At 46.1% G+C, this 17317-nt stretch overlaps 1 protein-coding gene across 2 annotated transcripts in view; it reads right to left on the bottom strand.

The window, feature by feature from the left end:
* Positions 1–1223, bottom strand: part of mmp11a (matrix metallopeptidase 11a) — a 193644-nt gene extending 192421 nt beyond the window's left edge. For both annotated transcript variants that reach the window (XM_078226757.1, XM_078226758.1), the window contains exon 1: positions 1083–1223. In XM_078226757.1, coding sequence (XP_078082883.1) covers positions 1083–1172 — 90 coding nt within the window. In that variant the 5' untranslated portion in view covers positions 1173–1223. The remainder of the gene's footprint in view (positions 1–1082) is intronic.
* Between the last annotated feature and the right edge of the window lie 16094 nt (positions 1224–17317).

The following is a 17317-nucleotide window of genomic DNA, read 5'->3' on the forward strand; positions in this document are numbered from 1 at the left end:
TTCCCCTTCCCCCCCCCCCTCACCCCCACCCTGTCAATATCACCATTGGGGTTGTTGAGGGAGCTGATAACGGGAAGAGCAGAAGTCAGTTGCCTGGAGTGTGGACACGAGTTGTTCGAGTTGAGAAGAGGAAGAAACAGCAGCAAAATGACACTCACTGGATACTCCGTGAATTCATCCCCAGCCGTCATTTCAGGGGCAATTTCCCTCACTTTTGTAAACTAGTCAAACAAGTTTGTTTAACACTGGGAAATATCAAGTGTCAGCAAGTTCCAAAAAGCTCAGCATTAATCCCCAGGGAATTCCTTCATAACTCCCAGAGATTTATTAAAATCCCCATCCCACAGATAGGAGGGAGTTGCGGTGGAGCTGACACATCAGGATGGGGTGGCCTCTCCTCCTCAAGCCCTGCGTTGGGGTGAGCGGGGAGGGGGGGGGGGGGGGATAGGCTGCACCCCTCTCAGTGTGAGGTGGTTTTGAGAGAAATGAGGCTTGCTGTTCAGTTTGATACCAGAATCTAGCTTCTTCATGGTCTGCTAAGAGTCTTGCCTCATTTATTGTGTTTTATGGCGAATACCTGGGAGCATGTCAACACTTGTACCTCCCAATTCCTCACCCAAACCTCGCTCTCCATGAGCTGGCGGAGAGAGGGAATGTGAGGGACAGTGATGTGTGTCAGGAAGGCCAGCAGGAAGGTGACAATGGACACACACAGAACACAGCTCCTCACAGCAACCCAACACTCACTCAGATTTTACACACGATAACTATAGAAACATGCCTAATTGATGTTGTCATATATAATTTTCGAGTATATATAGTTTACTCTCTAAGTGCATTGTTTGATTATTATACTTCAATTAAACAGAGATACTTCAACCACTGCAACTTTTTCCCGATTTGTTTCCCGCAGCGAGCGGATATTTTGTGGACGGCGGAGTTTGAATGTTGCAATTCAACATCGTTCACGATAATAAACCTGCCAATTGCCACAGTTTCAGAGCAGTGCGAGAACCGCATCCTGCAGCTGCTAACAGCAGAAAAACTCCCATCGCTTACCATTCAAAAAGAGACACACTTACCCGGCCATGTCCCTGCTGTCCCCGGGGTGTTGGCAGTGGGCTGCTGCTACATACAAGCACAATGACACTGAGTGTCCTCGCCAACATCATGACTGAGTGAGTCTCTCCAATTTAATCCGCCTTTTATACCCCGGACCGCTTTGTTCCTCTGATCCGAAACCCGATTCACAGCTAGAAATATCACGTGGGCGTGTGTACGTTTATATTAACCCCTACTGGATGAGTTTTCTACATTAACCCCTATTGGATGAATTTTCTACATTAACCCCTGTTGGGTGAGTTTTCTATATTAACCCCTGTTGGGTGAGTTTTGTACATTAATACCTGTTGGGTGAGTTTACTACATTAATCCCTGTTGGGTGAGTTTTCTACATTAACCCCTGTTGGGTGAGTTTTCTACATTAACCCCTGTTGGGTGAGTTTTCTACATTAACCCCTGTTGGGTGAGTTTTCTACATTAACCATCGTTGGGTGAGTTTTCTACATTAACCCCTGTTGGGTGAGTTTTCTATATTAACCCCTGTTGACTGAGTTTTCTACATTAACCCCTGTTGGGTGAGTTTTCTACATTAACCCCTGTTGGGTGAGTTTTCTACATTAAACCCTGTTGGGTGAATTTTGTACATTATCCCCTGTTGGGTGAGTTTTCTACACTAACCCCTGTTGGGTGAGTTTTCTATATTATTCCCTGTTGGGTGAGTTTTCTATATTATTCCCTGTTGGGTGAGTTCTCTATATTCACCCTTGCAGTGTGAGTTTTGTACATTAATCCGTTGCGTCAGTTTTCTACATTAACCCCTGTCGGGTGAGTTTGCTACATTAAACCCTGTTGGGTGTGTTTTCTACATTAAGACACATTGGGTGAATTTTCTACATTATCCCCTGTTGGGTGCGTTTTGTACATTAACCACTGTTGGGTGAGTTTTCTTCATTAATCCCTGTTGGGTGCAGTTGCTACATTAACCCCTGTTGGGTGAGTTTTGTACATTAATCCGTTTGGTGAGTTTTCTACATTAACCCCTGTTGGGTGAGTTTTCTCTATTAAACCCTATTGGGTAAGTTTTCTACATTAACCCCTGTTGGGTGAGTTTTCTACATTAATCGCTGTTGGGTGCGTTTTCGACATTAACCCCTGTAGTGTGAGTTTTCTATATTATTCCCTATTGGGTGAGTTTTCTGTATTCACCCCTGTAGTGTGAGTTTTGTACATTAATCCGTTGGGTGAGTTTTCTACATTAATCCCTGTTGAGGCAGTTTTCTATATTAACCCCTGTTGGGCGCATTTTGTACATTAACCCCTGTTGGGTGTTTTCTTCAGTAACCCCTGTTGGGTGCGGTTGCTACATTAACCCCTGTTGGGTGAGTTTTCTACATTAACCCCTGTTGGGTGAGTTTTCTACATTAACCCCTGTTGGGTGAGTTTTCTACATTAACCCCTGTTGGGTGAGTTTTCTACATTAACCCCTGTTGGGTGAGTTTTCTACATTAACCCCTGTTGGGTGCGTTTTCTACATTCACCCATTAGCTGAGTTCTCTACATTAATCTCTGTTGGCTGAGTTTTCCACGTTAACCCCTGTTGCGTGTGTTTTCCACATTAACCACTGTTGGGTGAGTTTTCTATATTAACCCCTGTTGGGTGAGTTTTCTACATTAATCGCTGTTGGGTGAGTTTTCTATATTAACCCCTGTTGGGTGAGTTTTCTCTATTAAACCCTGTTGGGTGAGTTTTCTTCATTAACCACTGTTGGGTGAGTTTTCTTCATTAACCACAGTTGGGTGAGTTTTCTACATTAAACACTGTTGGGTGAGTTTTCTATATTAACCACTGTTTGGTGAGTTTTCTATATTATTCCCTGTTGGGTGAGTTTTCTATATTCACCCTTGCAGTGTGAGTTTTGCACATTAATCTGTTGGGTCAGTTTTCTACATTAACCCCTGTCGGGTGAGTTTGCTACATTAAACCCTGTTGGGTGTGTTTTCTACATTAAGACACGTTGGGAGAATTTTCTACATTATCCCCTGTTGGGTGCGTTTTGTACATTAACCACTGTTGGGTGAGTTTTCTACATTAATCCCTGTTGGGTGAGTTTTCTACATTAATCCCTGTTGGGTGAGTTTTCTACATTAACCCCTGTTGGGTGAGTTTTCTACATTAATCGCTGTTGGGTGCGTTTTCGACATTAATCCCTGTTGGGTGTGTTTTCTATATTAATCGCTGCTGGGTGCGTTTTCGACATTATTCCCTGTTGGGTGAGTTTTCTGTATTCACCCCTGTAGTGTGAGTTTTGTACATTAATCCGTTGGGTGAGTTTTCTACATTAATCCCTGTTGAGTGAGTTTTCTATATTAACCCCTGTTGGGTGAGTTTTGTACATTAATCCCTGTTGGGTGAGTTTTGTACATTAATCCCTGTTGGGTGAGTTTTCTACATTAACCCCTGTTGGGTGAGATTTCTATATTAATCCCTGTTGGGCGAGTTTTCTACATTAACCCCTGTTGGGTGAGTTTTCTACATTACTCCGTGTTGGGTGAGTTTTCTACATTAATCCCTGTTGGGTGAGTTTTCTACATTACTCCGTGTTGGGCGTGTTTTCTACATTAAACCCTGTTGGGTGAGTTTTCTACATTAACCCCTGTTGGGTGAGTTTTCTACATTAATCGCTGTTGGGTGAGTTTTCTATATTAACCCCTGTTGGGTGAGTTTTCTACATTAATCGCTGTTGGGTGAGTTTTCTATATTAACCCCTGTTGGGTGAGTTTTCTACATTAATCGCTGTTGGGTGAGTTTTCTATATTAACCCCTGTTGGGTGAGTTTTCTCTATTAAACCCTATTGGGTAAGTTTTCTACATTAATCCCTGTTGGGTGAGTTTTCTACATTAACCCCTGTTGGGTGAGATTTCTATATTAATCCCTGTTGGGCGAGTTTTCTACATTAACCCCTGTTGGGTGAGTTTTCTACATTACTCCGTGTTGGGTGAGTTTTCTACATTAATCCCTGTTGGGTGAGTTTTCTACATTACTCCGTGTTGGGCGTGTTTTCTACATTAAACCCTGTTGGGTGAGATTTCTACATTAATCCCTGTTGGGTGAGTTTTCTACATTAACCCCTGTTGGGTGAGTTTTCTACATTAATCGCTGTTGGGTGAGTTTTCTATATTAACCCCTGTTGGGTGAGTTTTCTACATTAATCGCTGTTGGGTGAGTTTTCTATATTAACCCCTGTTGGGTGAGTTTTCTACATTAATCGCTGTTGGGTGAGTTTTCTATATTAACCCCTGTTGGGTGAGTTTTCTCTATTAAACCCTATTGGGTAAGTTTTCTACATTAATCCCTGTTGGGTGAGTTTTCTACATTAACCCCTGTTGGGTGAGTTTTCTACATTAACCCCTGTTGGGTGCGTTTTCTGCATTATCCCCTGTTGGGTGTGTTTTCCATATTAAGGGCCTTTTCTGCGCTATTGCTTCTATGACTCTATGGCTGTGATTGAGCACATCTCAAGTTCTTCAGAAGTCTTGGTTAAGCAGATGGAAAGGAGGGGTGACTCGACACACTCTCAAGGGCAGTGGGCACACATAGCAATAGATCTTAACAGCAGGAGCTGCTCCAAGGGCATGGATATAATGCAGTAAGATGTTTAATGATTTGACATAAGTTGTCAAGGTGAGTGAGTTCATTCTGATCGGGCATATTCCACCAACTGTACGCTACTGCCCTAACAGCCACCTACCAACAATGTCTATCAATCAGTACACAACTTTACAATTTAAGTGTTTCACCTCACTATCCCACACTTGGCATTGATGCAAGCCAGCACCTACAAAACACAGCTGGTACGCAATGATGGTTATTCAGTGGCAGCCACATTACCTAAACCTATTGTACACCATTCACCGACACACTTAACTGTTTCTTACAGGAAAAGCTGGCACGAAACAGCAGCAAAGGACTGGATGAAAATAAGTGCCTGTATCTTTTCATCCATTGGGAAGACCATGCTGATTCTCATGAGAATGGGGTGTGGACACTATTGGAGCTGAAGTGGTTGATACTGAGGCTATCTGCTAACCTAATCCTTTCTCCTCCCATTTCCTCCTCACCCTTTGTCCTATTCTGATTTAGAATCTTTATATATATTAACACGCATTTCTCATTGTGATAACCACCATGAGTTCCATGGGAAATCTCTAACTGATCTCCCTCTGAGACTCTTTGAATATGAGTTCCCTTGGTAACAGGCAATGGCCTGCCCACGTGGAACTCATCTGAGCCCTTTGAAAGACAGACACCAGGCTGCAGAACGGTTCTCCCGGTTGGGACTTGTGTATGTACGTCACAGAGTAGTGGCTTCATTTTGTGTTTAACAAAAATGGAGGACACTGGGTTGCAGGGGAGTAGAATAGACAGTATTACAGTTGATAAGGAGGATGTGCAGGATATTCTGGAGGGTCTGAAAATAGATAAATCCCCTGGTCCGGATGGGATTTATCCAAGGATTCTCTGGGAGGCAAGAGAAGTGATTGCAGAGCCTCTGGCTCTGATCTTCAGGTCGTCGTTGGCCTCTGGTATAGTACCAGAAGATTGGAGGTTAGCGAATGTTGTCCCATTGTTTAAGAAGGGGAACAGAGACTTCCCCGGGAATTATAGACCGGTGAGTCTCACTTCTGTTGTCGGCAAGATGTTGGAAAAAATTATAAGGGATAGGATTTATAGTTATTTGGAGAGTAATGAATTGATAGGTGATAGTCAGCATGGTTTTGTGGCAGGTAGGTCGTGCCTTACTAACCTTATTGAGTTTTTTGAGAAAGTGACCAAGGAGGTGGATGGGGGCAAGGCAGTGGACGTGGTATATATGGATTTTAGTAAGGCGTTTGATAAGGTTCACCATGGTAGGCTTCTGCAGAAAATGCAGATGTATGGGATTGGGGGTGATCTAGGAAATTGGATCAGGAATTGGCTAGCGGATAGGAAACAGAGGGTGGTGGTTGATAGTAAATATTCATCATGGAGTGCGGTTACAAGTGGTGTACCTCAGGGATCTGTTTTGGGGCCACTGCTGTTTGTAATATTTATTAATGATCTGGATGAGGGTATAGTTGGGTGGATTAGCAAATTTGCTGATGACACCAAAGTCGGTGGTGTGGTAGACAGTGAGGAAGGGTGTCGTAGTTTGCAGGAAGACTTAGACAGGTTGCAAAGTTGGGCCGAGAGGTGGCGGATGGAGTTTAATGCGGAGAAGTGTGAGGTAATTCACTTTGGTAGGAATAACAGATGTGTTGAGTATAGGGCTAACGGGAGGACTTTGAATAGTGTGGAGGAGCAGAGGGATCTAGGTGTATGTGTGCATAGATCCCTGAAAGTTGGGAATCAAGTAGATAAGGTTGTTAAGAAGGCATATGGTGTCTTGGCGTTTATTGGTAGGGGGATTGAATTTAGGAGTCGTAGCGTTATGTTGCAACTGTACACAACTCTGGTGCGGCCGCACTTGGAGTACTGTGTGCAGTTCTGGTCCCCACATTACAGGAAGGATGTGGAGGCTTTGGAGAGGGTGCAGAGGAGGTTTACCAGGATGTTGCCTGGTATGGAGGGGAGATCCTATGAGGAGAGGCTGAGGGATTTGGGATTGTTTTCGCTGGAAAGGCGGCGGCTAAGAGGGGATCTTATTGAAACATATAAGATGATTAGAGGTTTAGATAGGGTGGATAGTGATAGCCTTTTTCCTCTGATGGAGAAATCCAGCACGAGGGGGCATGGCTTTAAATTGAGGGGGGGTAGTTATAGAACCGATGTCAGGGGTAGGTTCTTTACCCAGAGGGTGGTGAGGGATTGGAATGCCCTGCCAGCATCAGTAGTAAATGCGCCTAGTTTGGGGGCGTTTAAGAGATCCGTAGATAGGTTCATGGACGAAAAGAAATTGGTTTAGGTTGGAGGGTCACAGTTTTTTTTTTAACTGGTCGGTGCAACATCGTGGGCCGAAGGGCCTGTTCTGCGCTGTAATGTTCTATGTTCTATGTTCTAATAAATGCTCTTCCTTTCCAGTCGGGCTTCCTGAGTTTTTACATTGGCGACGAGGGAACATTTCGGATAACTTTGTCTTTCAATGAACGAGTAACGGGGAGATATTGAAAATGCCGCTGTTTGGAAATTTGTTAGTGTGTGATGTGGGTGTGGAGGATTGGCCCCAGTACGCCGAGAGAATGAGAAATTTCTGTCGTGCAAACAGGATAGAAGGGGACAACTGGCAAATGGTTATCCTCCTGCCCGCTTGTGGGGCCCCGACTTTCAGCATCAGAAAGAGTTTAACCTACCCAGCTGGCAGCCCCAAATTCATAGAAGCATAGAAGATAGAAGCAGGAGGAGACCATTTGGCCCATCGAGCCTGCTCCGCCATTTATTACGATCATAGCTGAGCATCCAACTCAATAGCCTAATCCTGCTTTTTCCCCATAACCTTTGATCCCATTCACCCCAAGTGCTATATCTAGCCACCTCTTGAATACATTCAATGTTTTGGTATCAACTACACCCTGCGGTAATGAATTCCACAGGCTCACACTCTTTGGGTGAAGAAATGTCTCCTCACCTCCGTCCTAAATGGTCTACCCTGAATCCTCAGACTGCGACCCCTGGTTCTGGACTCCCCCACCATCGAGAATATCCTCCCTGCATTTACCCTGTCTAGTCCTGTTAGAATTATTCAAGTCTCTATGAGATTCCCCCCTCATTCGTCAGAACTCCAGCCAAAATAATCCTCACCTAGACAATCTCTCCTCATACATCAGTCCCGCCATCCCCAGAATCAGCTTGATAAAGCTTTGCTGCTTTCCCTCGAGAGCAAGAACATCCTTCCTCAGAAAAGGAGATCAAAACTGCACTCAATACTCCAGGCGTGGCCTCACCAAGGCCCTCTATAATTGCAACAACACATCCCTGCTCCTGTACTCAAAACCTTTTGCAATGAAGGCCGTTTGCCTTCTTTACCATTTGCCTTCTTTACTGCCTGCTGCACATGCATGCTTACTTTCAGCGACTTTTTTTTTGGAAATTCATTTTGTGGGACATGGGCGTCGCTGGCTGGCCATCATTTATTGCCCATCCCTAGTTGCCCTTGAGAAAGTGCTGGTGAGCTGTCTTCTTGAATCGCTGCAGTCCATGTTCTGTGGGTTGACTCACAATGCCGTTAGGGAGGGAATTTCAGGATTTTGACCCAGCGACAGTGAAGGAATGGTGATATATTTCCAAGTCAGGATGATGTGTGGCTTGGAGGGGAACTTGCAGGTGGTGATGTTCCTATGTATCTGCTGCACATTGTCCTTCTAGATGGAATTGATTGTGGGTTTGGAAGGTGCTGTGTGACTGGTGCACAAGGCCACCCAGGTCCCGTTGTACACTCCCCTCTCCCAATTTACAGCCATTCAGGTACTAATCTGCCTTCTTGTTTTTGCTTCCAAAGTGAATAACCTCACATTTATCCAAATTATACTGCATCTGCCATTGATTTATCCACTCACCCAACCTGTCCAGATCATGCTGAAGGATCTCTGCATCCTTGTCACTGTTCACTCTCCCATTCAACTTGGTATCATCTGCAAACTTTGAGATGTTACATTTTATTCCCTCATCCAAATGATTAATATATATTGTGAATAGCTGGGGTCCCAGCACCGATCCCTGTGGCACCCCACTAGTTACTGCCTGCCAATTTCAAAAGAACCCATTAATTCCTACTCTTTGTTTCCTCTCTGCCAACCAATTTTCTGTCCATCGCAATACACTTCCTGCAATGCCGTGCACTTTAATCTTGCATGATAATCTCTTGTGCTTTCAGATGCTTTCTGAAAGTCCAAATATACCACTATCTACTGAGTCCCCCTTGTCAACTCTACTGGTTCTACTAATCCTTCAATGAACTAATAGATTTGGTAGTGAACCACTACGACCCCAAACTGTCTGTTATATTGCAGCGCGACAGGTTTAACACAGCAAATAGACTTCATGGGAAACCAGTTATGGAATTCTTGACAAGATTGCAGAAAATGGCAGCACACTGACACAGTCAGCACTTCTGGAAATGTTATGGATCCGCTTGGTGTGTGGAATAAATAATATTGCGACCCAAGGGAAGCTACTGACTGAGCCAAATCTGGACTTACAGAAAGCCATAGAACGAGTGAAAATGTGGAGAAAGGGGCCCAAGATCTTCAGGGATCCACAGACATTACTTGTCCTCAACCTTGGGTGACACCCCCATCGCGCAGAACCAAACCCCCAGCAGATAGTACTTGCGTCTCCTGTTTGTTGTCAAGAAAGGGCGATTGGACGAGGTTGTCACGAAATTTCGGAACTGGATGGGAGGTTTCTCCACGATACAGTGAGGAGAAAGCACGTGCTGTACTTGCAGTCATCGGGTCCGCCCCAGACAAGGCTACCAAAACAGGCAAAACGTGTATCACACAGGCTGAAGCCACCTCAAGACAGGCTTTTGCAAATAAATCAGCCCAGGGATGAGGAAGTGATGCAATTAAATTGCATCACTGCACTCAAAGTGGCTCCAATCCAGATTCGACTCCGGGTAAATGGGCACCTCCTAGGCATGGAGGTAGACACAGGAGCCGCTGTATCTCTCATTGGGGAGCACATCTTTAGGCAACTCCAATTGGGCATCTTGTCGTTAAGCCTGCGGGACACCGAGACAAGATTGGCCACATACAGCGGGGAGCCCTTACATATTATTGGGACCATGTAGTCCCAGTTACACATGGGCAACAGACAGTCCAACTCTGCCTAATAGTAGTGTAAGCACCAGGGCCCAGCCTCTTGGAAAGGGACTGGCTGCAGAAAATCTGCCTGGATTGGCAAATTAAAATGGGCACTGGTAACTTATACAAAGTCATTGGGAAGTATCCCAAAGTATTCCAAGAAGGCCTCAGGAAGATTAAAGGTGCCAGGACCAAGATCTGCATAGACCCTGAGGTCCAACCTAAATACTTAAAGCCACAAGTGGTCGCCTATGCCCTGTGTGCCAAAGTAGTGGCTGAATTGTAACATCCAGAGGAATTTGGCATTATACGTCCAGTACAATTCATCGAATGGGCCACACTAGTAGTTCCAGTTTTAACACCTGACAACTCAGTCCCTCTCTGTGGAGACTATAAGTTGATGGTCAACAGAGCTTCCCACTTGGACAGATACCCTATACCTCGCATAGAAGACTTGTATGGGAAGCTGGCTGGGGGTTATATATTTTCCAAATTGGTTGAGTCACGCCTACCTCCAATTGGAGCTTAAGGTGTCATCCAGGAAGTATGTCACAATAAATACTTACAAAGTACTGTATGACTGCCTACACTTGTCGCTGCTTTGAAAAGCAGCCAGCACAATCAAGGACCCCACGCACCCTGGACATACTCTCTTCCACCTTCCTCCGTCGGGAAAAAGATACAAAAGTCGGAGGTCATGTAACAACAAGAACAGCTTCTTCCCTGCTGCCACCAGACTTTTGAATGGACCTACCTTGTACTAAGTTGATCTTTCTCTACACCCTAGCAATGACTGTAACACTATATTCTGCACTTTCTCCTTTCCTTCTCTATGAATGGTATGCTTTGTCTGTATAGCACACAAGAAACAATATTTTTCACCCTATACTAATACATGACAATAATAAATCAAATCAAAGTATGAGTATACTCATTTGCCCTTTGGGATGTCTTTGGTTTGCGCCATTTTTTAAAGTATGATGGAGACCATCCTTCAAGGGGTGCCCAGAGTGCCAGTCTATCTAGATAACCTTTTAATCTCAGGAGAAACTGCAAAGGAACATTGGAGAGTTTGGAGTAGGTTTTACGGCCTCTGAGGCTGCTGTCAAGCCTAAAAGGGAAAAATGTGTGTTCCAGGTAAACAAGTTTTTAGGTGCCCAGATCACCAACAACCTATCCTGGTACCCCCCCGCCCCATGCCAACACTATAGTTAAGAAAGCCCACCCATGTCTCCAGTTTCTCAGAAGACTAAGGAAATTTGGCATGTCCGCTAAGACTCTCACCAACTTTTACAGATGCCCATAGAAAGCATTCTTTCTGTTTGTATCACAGCTTGGTATGGCTCCTGCTCTGCCCAAGACCGCAAGAAACTACAAAAGGTCGTGAATGTAACCCAATCCATCACGCAAACCAGCCTCCCATCCATTGACTCTGTCTACACTTTCCGCTGCCTCGGAAAAGCAGCCAGCATAATTAAGGACCCATGCACACCGGACATTCTCTGTTCCACCTTCTTCTGTCAGGAAAAAGAAAGAAAAGTCTGAGGTCACGTACCAACCGAGTCAAGAACAGCTTCTTCCCTGCTGCTGTCAGACTTTTGAATGGACCTACCTTGCATTAAGTTGATCTTTCTCTACACCCTAGCTATGACTGTAACACCACATTCTGCACTCTCTCTCGTGGTGAAAATATTCCACCAATATGTCTATTGTTGGCACTTCACCATAGCGACAGACCACAAACTTCTGCTGGGCCTTTTTGCAGAAAGCAAAGTGATTCCTCCCATTGCGTCAGCTTGGATCCAACACTGGGCATTGCTGTTAGGCACCTATCAATACACCCCAGAACATCGTCTAGGGAGATAGACTGCCAACGTGGATGCCATGAACCACCTACTGCTATCCATCAGCATACCCTCACCTCCAAAGATGGAAGATGTCATCTTGACTTTGAGCTTCATGGACACTCTGCCAGTATCTGGCGAGTAAATTCAGGCTTAGATCTATAAGGACCCCACGTTGGCAAAGATACATCATGTCATCCTCAATGGTGGACCACGAGAGTGTCTTACAGAGGATCTAATATCTTAAACTTCCAAATATCCAGAGCTGAGCATTGAAGGTGGCATCATCTTGTGTGGAGCTTGGGTGGTTGTCCCGCATCCAGGCCAGCGACCAATACTCCAGGAATTGCATAAGGGCCATCCAGGAATTTCTAAACTAAAAATGTGTGCAAGAAGCTATGTCTGGCGCTTGGTATAGACAAAAGCATTGAAAACCTGGTCAAATAGTGCAAAACCTGGCAGGAAAAGCAGAAGGCACCACTCGCAGCCTCGGCGCACCCTTGGGAATGGGCAGGGAGACCCTGGGTGTGAGTACGGGCAGACTTCACAGGACTATTTATGGGCTCCAGGTTGATTGACACCCATTCAGAAACCACCACCCTTTTCAATATTCTAGATTCTGCATATTTCTCCTTCTGAAACCACAACTTGTCGACAGATTTGGAAAGGAACGGCACAGTTTGCACCTGCAGTATATTGTTCCTTGGTTTTATCTGTCACAATTAGTTGAGTAAGAAGTCTCACAACACCAGGTTAAAGTCCTGTTAGACCTGTTGGACTTTAACCTGGTGTCGTGAGACTTTTTACTGTGTTTACTCCGGTCCAACACCGGCATCTCTACATCACAGTTAGTTGAGTCGTTTTGAGATTCTATACTGGAAGTATCACAGAATTGTCTGTTCTTTGTGATTCAGATGGAGTTGGAATGTTTGTCTTTTAATCTTCAGATGGGATCAGTCACTCAGGACACAGAGAGGGAACAGTCTTACAAACAGCAGACCAATACAAAGCGACAGGAAAGGAAGGATTTTCTAGATGGTTCTGCCGATCACACAATTCGAGGTGTACAATATATAAGCTCCATATCCAACACAAAGCTACATGATATTCCGGGAGAGGTAAAATTAATGGACCAAAGGCCAGGACAATTTCAATCCAAGGCTCAGTAAATGGTTTCTGCATCAGCAGCCAATTAGTCCCAATCCACGCCCTTTCCCACAAACGCCGTCATTTTTTTCCCTTCAAACTGACTCTCACTGGGGTACAGGTTCCACACACTGACTCTCACTGGGGCATGGGTTCTACACACACTGACTCTCACTGGGGTACGGGTTCCACACACTGACTCTCACTGGGGCATGGGTTCTACACACACTGACTCTCACTGGGGTACAGGTTCCACACACTGACTCTCACTGGGGCATGGGTTCTACACACACTGGCTCTCACTGGGGTACAGGTTCCACACACTGACTCTCACTGGGGCATGGGTTCTACACACACTGACTCTCACTGGGGTACGGGTTCCACACACACTGACTGTCATTTGGGTATGGGTTCCACACACACTGACTCTCACTGGGGTACGGTTTCCACACACACTGACTGTCATTTGGGTATGGGTCCCACACACACTGACTCTCACTGGGGTATGGGTTCCACACACACTGACTCTCACTGGGGTATGGGTTCCACACACACTGATTCTCACTGGGGTACGGGTTCCACACACAATGACTCTCACTGGGGTACAGGTCCCACACATGCATTGCTTTGGAGAGGGTACAGAAAAGATTTACCAGGATGTTGCCTGGTATGGAGGGCATTAGCTATGAGGAGAGGTTGGAGAAACTTTGTTTGTTCTCACTGACAGAGGTTGAGGGGAGACCTGATAGAAGTCTACAAGATTATGAGAGGTACGGACAGAGTGGATAGTCAGAAGCTTTTCCCAGGGTGGAAGAGTCAATTACTAGGGGGCATAGGTTTAAGCTGTGAAGGGCAAGGTTTAAAAGAGATGTACGAGGCAGATTTTCTAGAGAGAGTGGTGGGTGCCTGGATCTCGTTGCCGAGGGAGGTAGTGGAAGCGGATACAATAATGACTTTTAAGGGGCGTCTTGACAAGTACATGAATGAGATGGGAATAGAGAGATATGGTCCCCGGAAGGTTAGGGGGTTTTAGTTAAGTCGAGCAGTATGGTCGGTGCAGGCTTGGAGGACCGACCGGCCTGTTCCTGTGCTGTAATTTTCTTTGTTCTTATTGGCTCTCACTGAGGTACGGGTTCCACACACACTGACTCTGACTGGGGGTATGGGTCCCACACACACTGATTCTCACTGGGTTACGGGTTCCACACATACACTGACTCTCACTGGGGTATGGGTTGCACAACACTGACTCTCACTGGGGTACAGGTCCCACACATACATTGGCTCTCACTGAGGTACAGGTTACACACACACTGACTTTTACCGGCATACAGTTCCACACACACCGACTCTCACTGGGGTATGGGTTCCACACACACTGACTCGCACTGAGGTGGAGTTCCACACATACTGATTCTCACTGGGGAACGGGTCACACACACGCTGGCTCTCACTGGGGTACGGGTCCCGCACACACTGACTCTCACTGGGGTACAGATTCCAAACACACCAACTCTCACTGCTGTACGGATTTCACACACACCAATTCTCACTGGGGTAGGGGTCCCACACACACCGACTCTCACTGGGATACAGTTCCACACACACTGACTCTCACTGAGATACAGTTCCACACACACTGACTCTCACTGGGGTACGATTCACACAGTGACTCTCAGTGATGTACAGGTCCCAAGCACAATGACTCACTGGGATACAGGTCCCACACATACACTGACTCTCACTGTGGCACGGGTTCCACACACACTGATTCTCACTGGGGCTGGGGGTCCCGCACACACACTGACCCTCAATGGGGTACGGATTGCACACACACTGACTCTCACTGAGGTACGGGTTCCACACACACTGACTCTCAGTGAGGTACAGGTTACACACACACTGACTTTTACCGGCATACAGTTCCACACACACCGACTCTCACTGGGGTATGGGTTCCAAACACACTGACTCGCACTGAGGTGGAGTTCCACACATACTGATTCTCACTGGGGAACGGGTCACACACACGCTGGCTCTCACTGGGGTACAGGTTCCCCACACACTGACTCTCACTGAGGTAGAGTTCCACACATACTGACTCTCACTGGGTTATGGGTCCCGCACACACTGACACTGCAGCACGGGACCCGCACACACTGACTCTCACTGGGGTATGGGTTCCACACACACTAACTCTCACGAGGGTACGGATTCCACACACAATGACTCTCCCTGGGGTATGAGTTGCAATATTGTGGAGATGCCGGCGTTGGACTGGGGTGAACACAGTAAGAAGTCTCACAACACCAGGTTAAAGTCCAACAGGTTTATTTGGTAGCAAATACGATATGAGTTGCACACACACTGACTCTCACTGGAGTATGGGTCCTGCACACACTGACTCTCACTGGGATACGGGTTCTATACACACTGACTCTCACTTGGGGATGGGTCCCACACTCACTGACTCTCACTGGGGGGTTCCACACACACTGATTCTCACTGGGTTACGGGTTCCACACACACTGATTCTCACTGGGTTACGGGTTCCACACATACACTGACTCTCACTGGGGTATGGGTTGCACAACACTGACTCTCACTGGGGTACAGGTCCCACACATACATTGGCTCTCACTGAGGTACGGGTTCCACACACACTGACAGTGACTGGGGGTCCTGTACACACTGACTCTCACTGGGTTATGGGTTCCACACACACTGACTCTAAACTTGGGGACAGGTTCCACACACACTGACTCTCGCTGGGGTTGTGCACACACTGACTCTCACTGGGGTACGGGTCCCGCACACACTGACTCTCACTGGGGTACAGATTCCAAACACACCAACTCTCATTGCTGTACGGATTTCACACACACCAATTCTCACTGGGGTAGGGGTCCCACACACACCGACTCTCACTGGGATACAGTTCCACACACACTGACTCTCACTGGGATACAGTTCCACACACACTGACTCTCACTGGGGTACGATTCACACAGTGACTCTCAGTGATGTATGGGTCCCAAACACAATGACTCACTGGGATACAGGTCCCACACATACACTGACTCTCACTGTGGCTGGGGGTCCCGCACACACACTGACCCTCAATGGGGTACGGATTGCACACACACTAACTCTCACTGGGGTACGGGTTCTACACACACTGACCCTCACTGGAGTACGGGTGCCACATACACTGACCCTCACTGGGGTACGGGTTCCACGCACACTGACACTTCCTAACTGCTGACTGAACTTGCACGTTAACCGTAAGAGAATCTTGAACAATGACTCCCAAGTCCCTTTGTGTTTCTGATTTCCTAAGCATTTTCCCATTTAGAAAATAGTCTATGCCTCCATTCCTCCTTCCAAAGTACATAACCTCACACTTTTCTACATTGTATTCCATCTGCCCATTCTTTGCCCACTCTCCTAACCTGTCCAAGTCCTTCTGCAGCCCCCCGCTTCCTCAATACTACCTGTCCCTCTACATATCTTTGTATCATCTGCAAACCTAGCAACAGTGCCTTCAGTTCCTTCCTCCAAATCGTTAACGTATATTGTGAAAAGTTGTGGTCCCAACACTGACCCCTGAGACACACCACTAGTCACCCGCTGCCATCCTGAGAAAGACCCCTTTATCCCCACTCTCTGCCTTCTGCCAACCAATCCTCTATCTAAGCCAGGATCTTACTCTTCACAACATGGGCACTTAAGTTATTTAAGTCTCCTATGCGGCACCTTGTCAAAGGCCTTTTGGAAATCTAAATAAATCACGTCCACTGGTTCTCCTTTATCTAACTTCCTTGTTACCTCCTCAAAGAACTCTAACAAATTTGTCAGACATGACCTCCCCTTGACAAAGCCGTGCTGACTCAGTCCTACTTTATCATGCACTTCCAAGTACTCTGCAATCTCATCTTTAATAATGGACTCTAAAATCTTGCCAATGATCGAAGTCAGGCTAACTGGCCTATAATTTCCCATCTGCTGCCTCCCTCCCTTCTTAAACAGCGGTGTTACATTTGCTACTTTCCAGTCCCCTGGGACCCTCCCTGCTTCCAGTGATTCCTGAAAGATCACCACCAATGCCTCCACAATTTCCTCAGCTATCTCTTTTAGAACCCTGGGGTGTAGTCCATCCAGTCCAGGTGATTTTCCCACTTTCAGACCTTTCAGTTTCCCCAGAAACTTCTCCTTAGTGATGGCCACAACACTCACCTGTGCCCCCTGACTCTCCTGGAGCTCTGGCATCCCACTGGTGTCTTCCACCATGAAGACTGATGCAAAGCAACTATTCAGTTCTTCTCCCATTGTTTTGTTTCCTATTATTACTTCTCCAGCCTCATTTTCCAGTGGTCCAATGACTATTTTTGCCTCTCTCTTACCTTTAATATATTGAAAGAAACTCTTCCTATCTTCTTTCATATTACTAGCTATCTTACACTCATATTTCATCTTCTCTCCACTT

This window comes from Mustelus asterias, chromosome 13, assembly GCF_964213995.1.
Source record: "Mustelus asterias chromosome 13, sMusAst1.hap1.1, whole genome shotgun sequence".
Classification (NCBI taxonomy): Eukaryota; Metazoa; Chordata; class Chondrichthyes; order Carcharhiniformes; family Triakidae; genus Mustelus; species Mustelus asterias.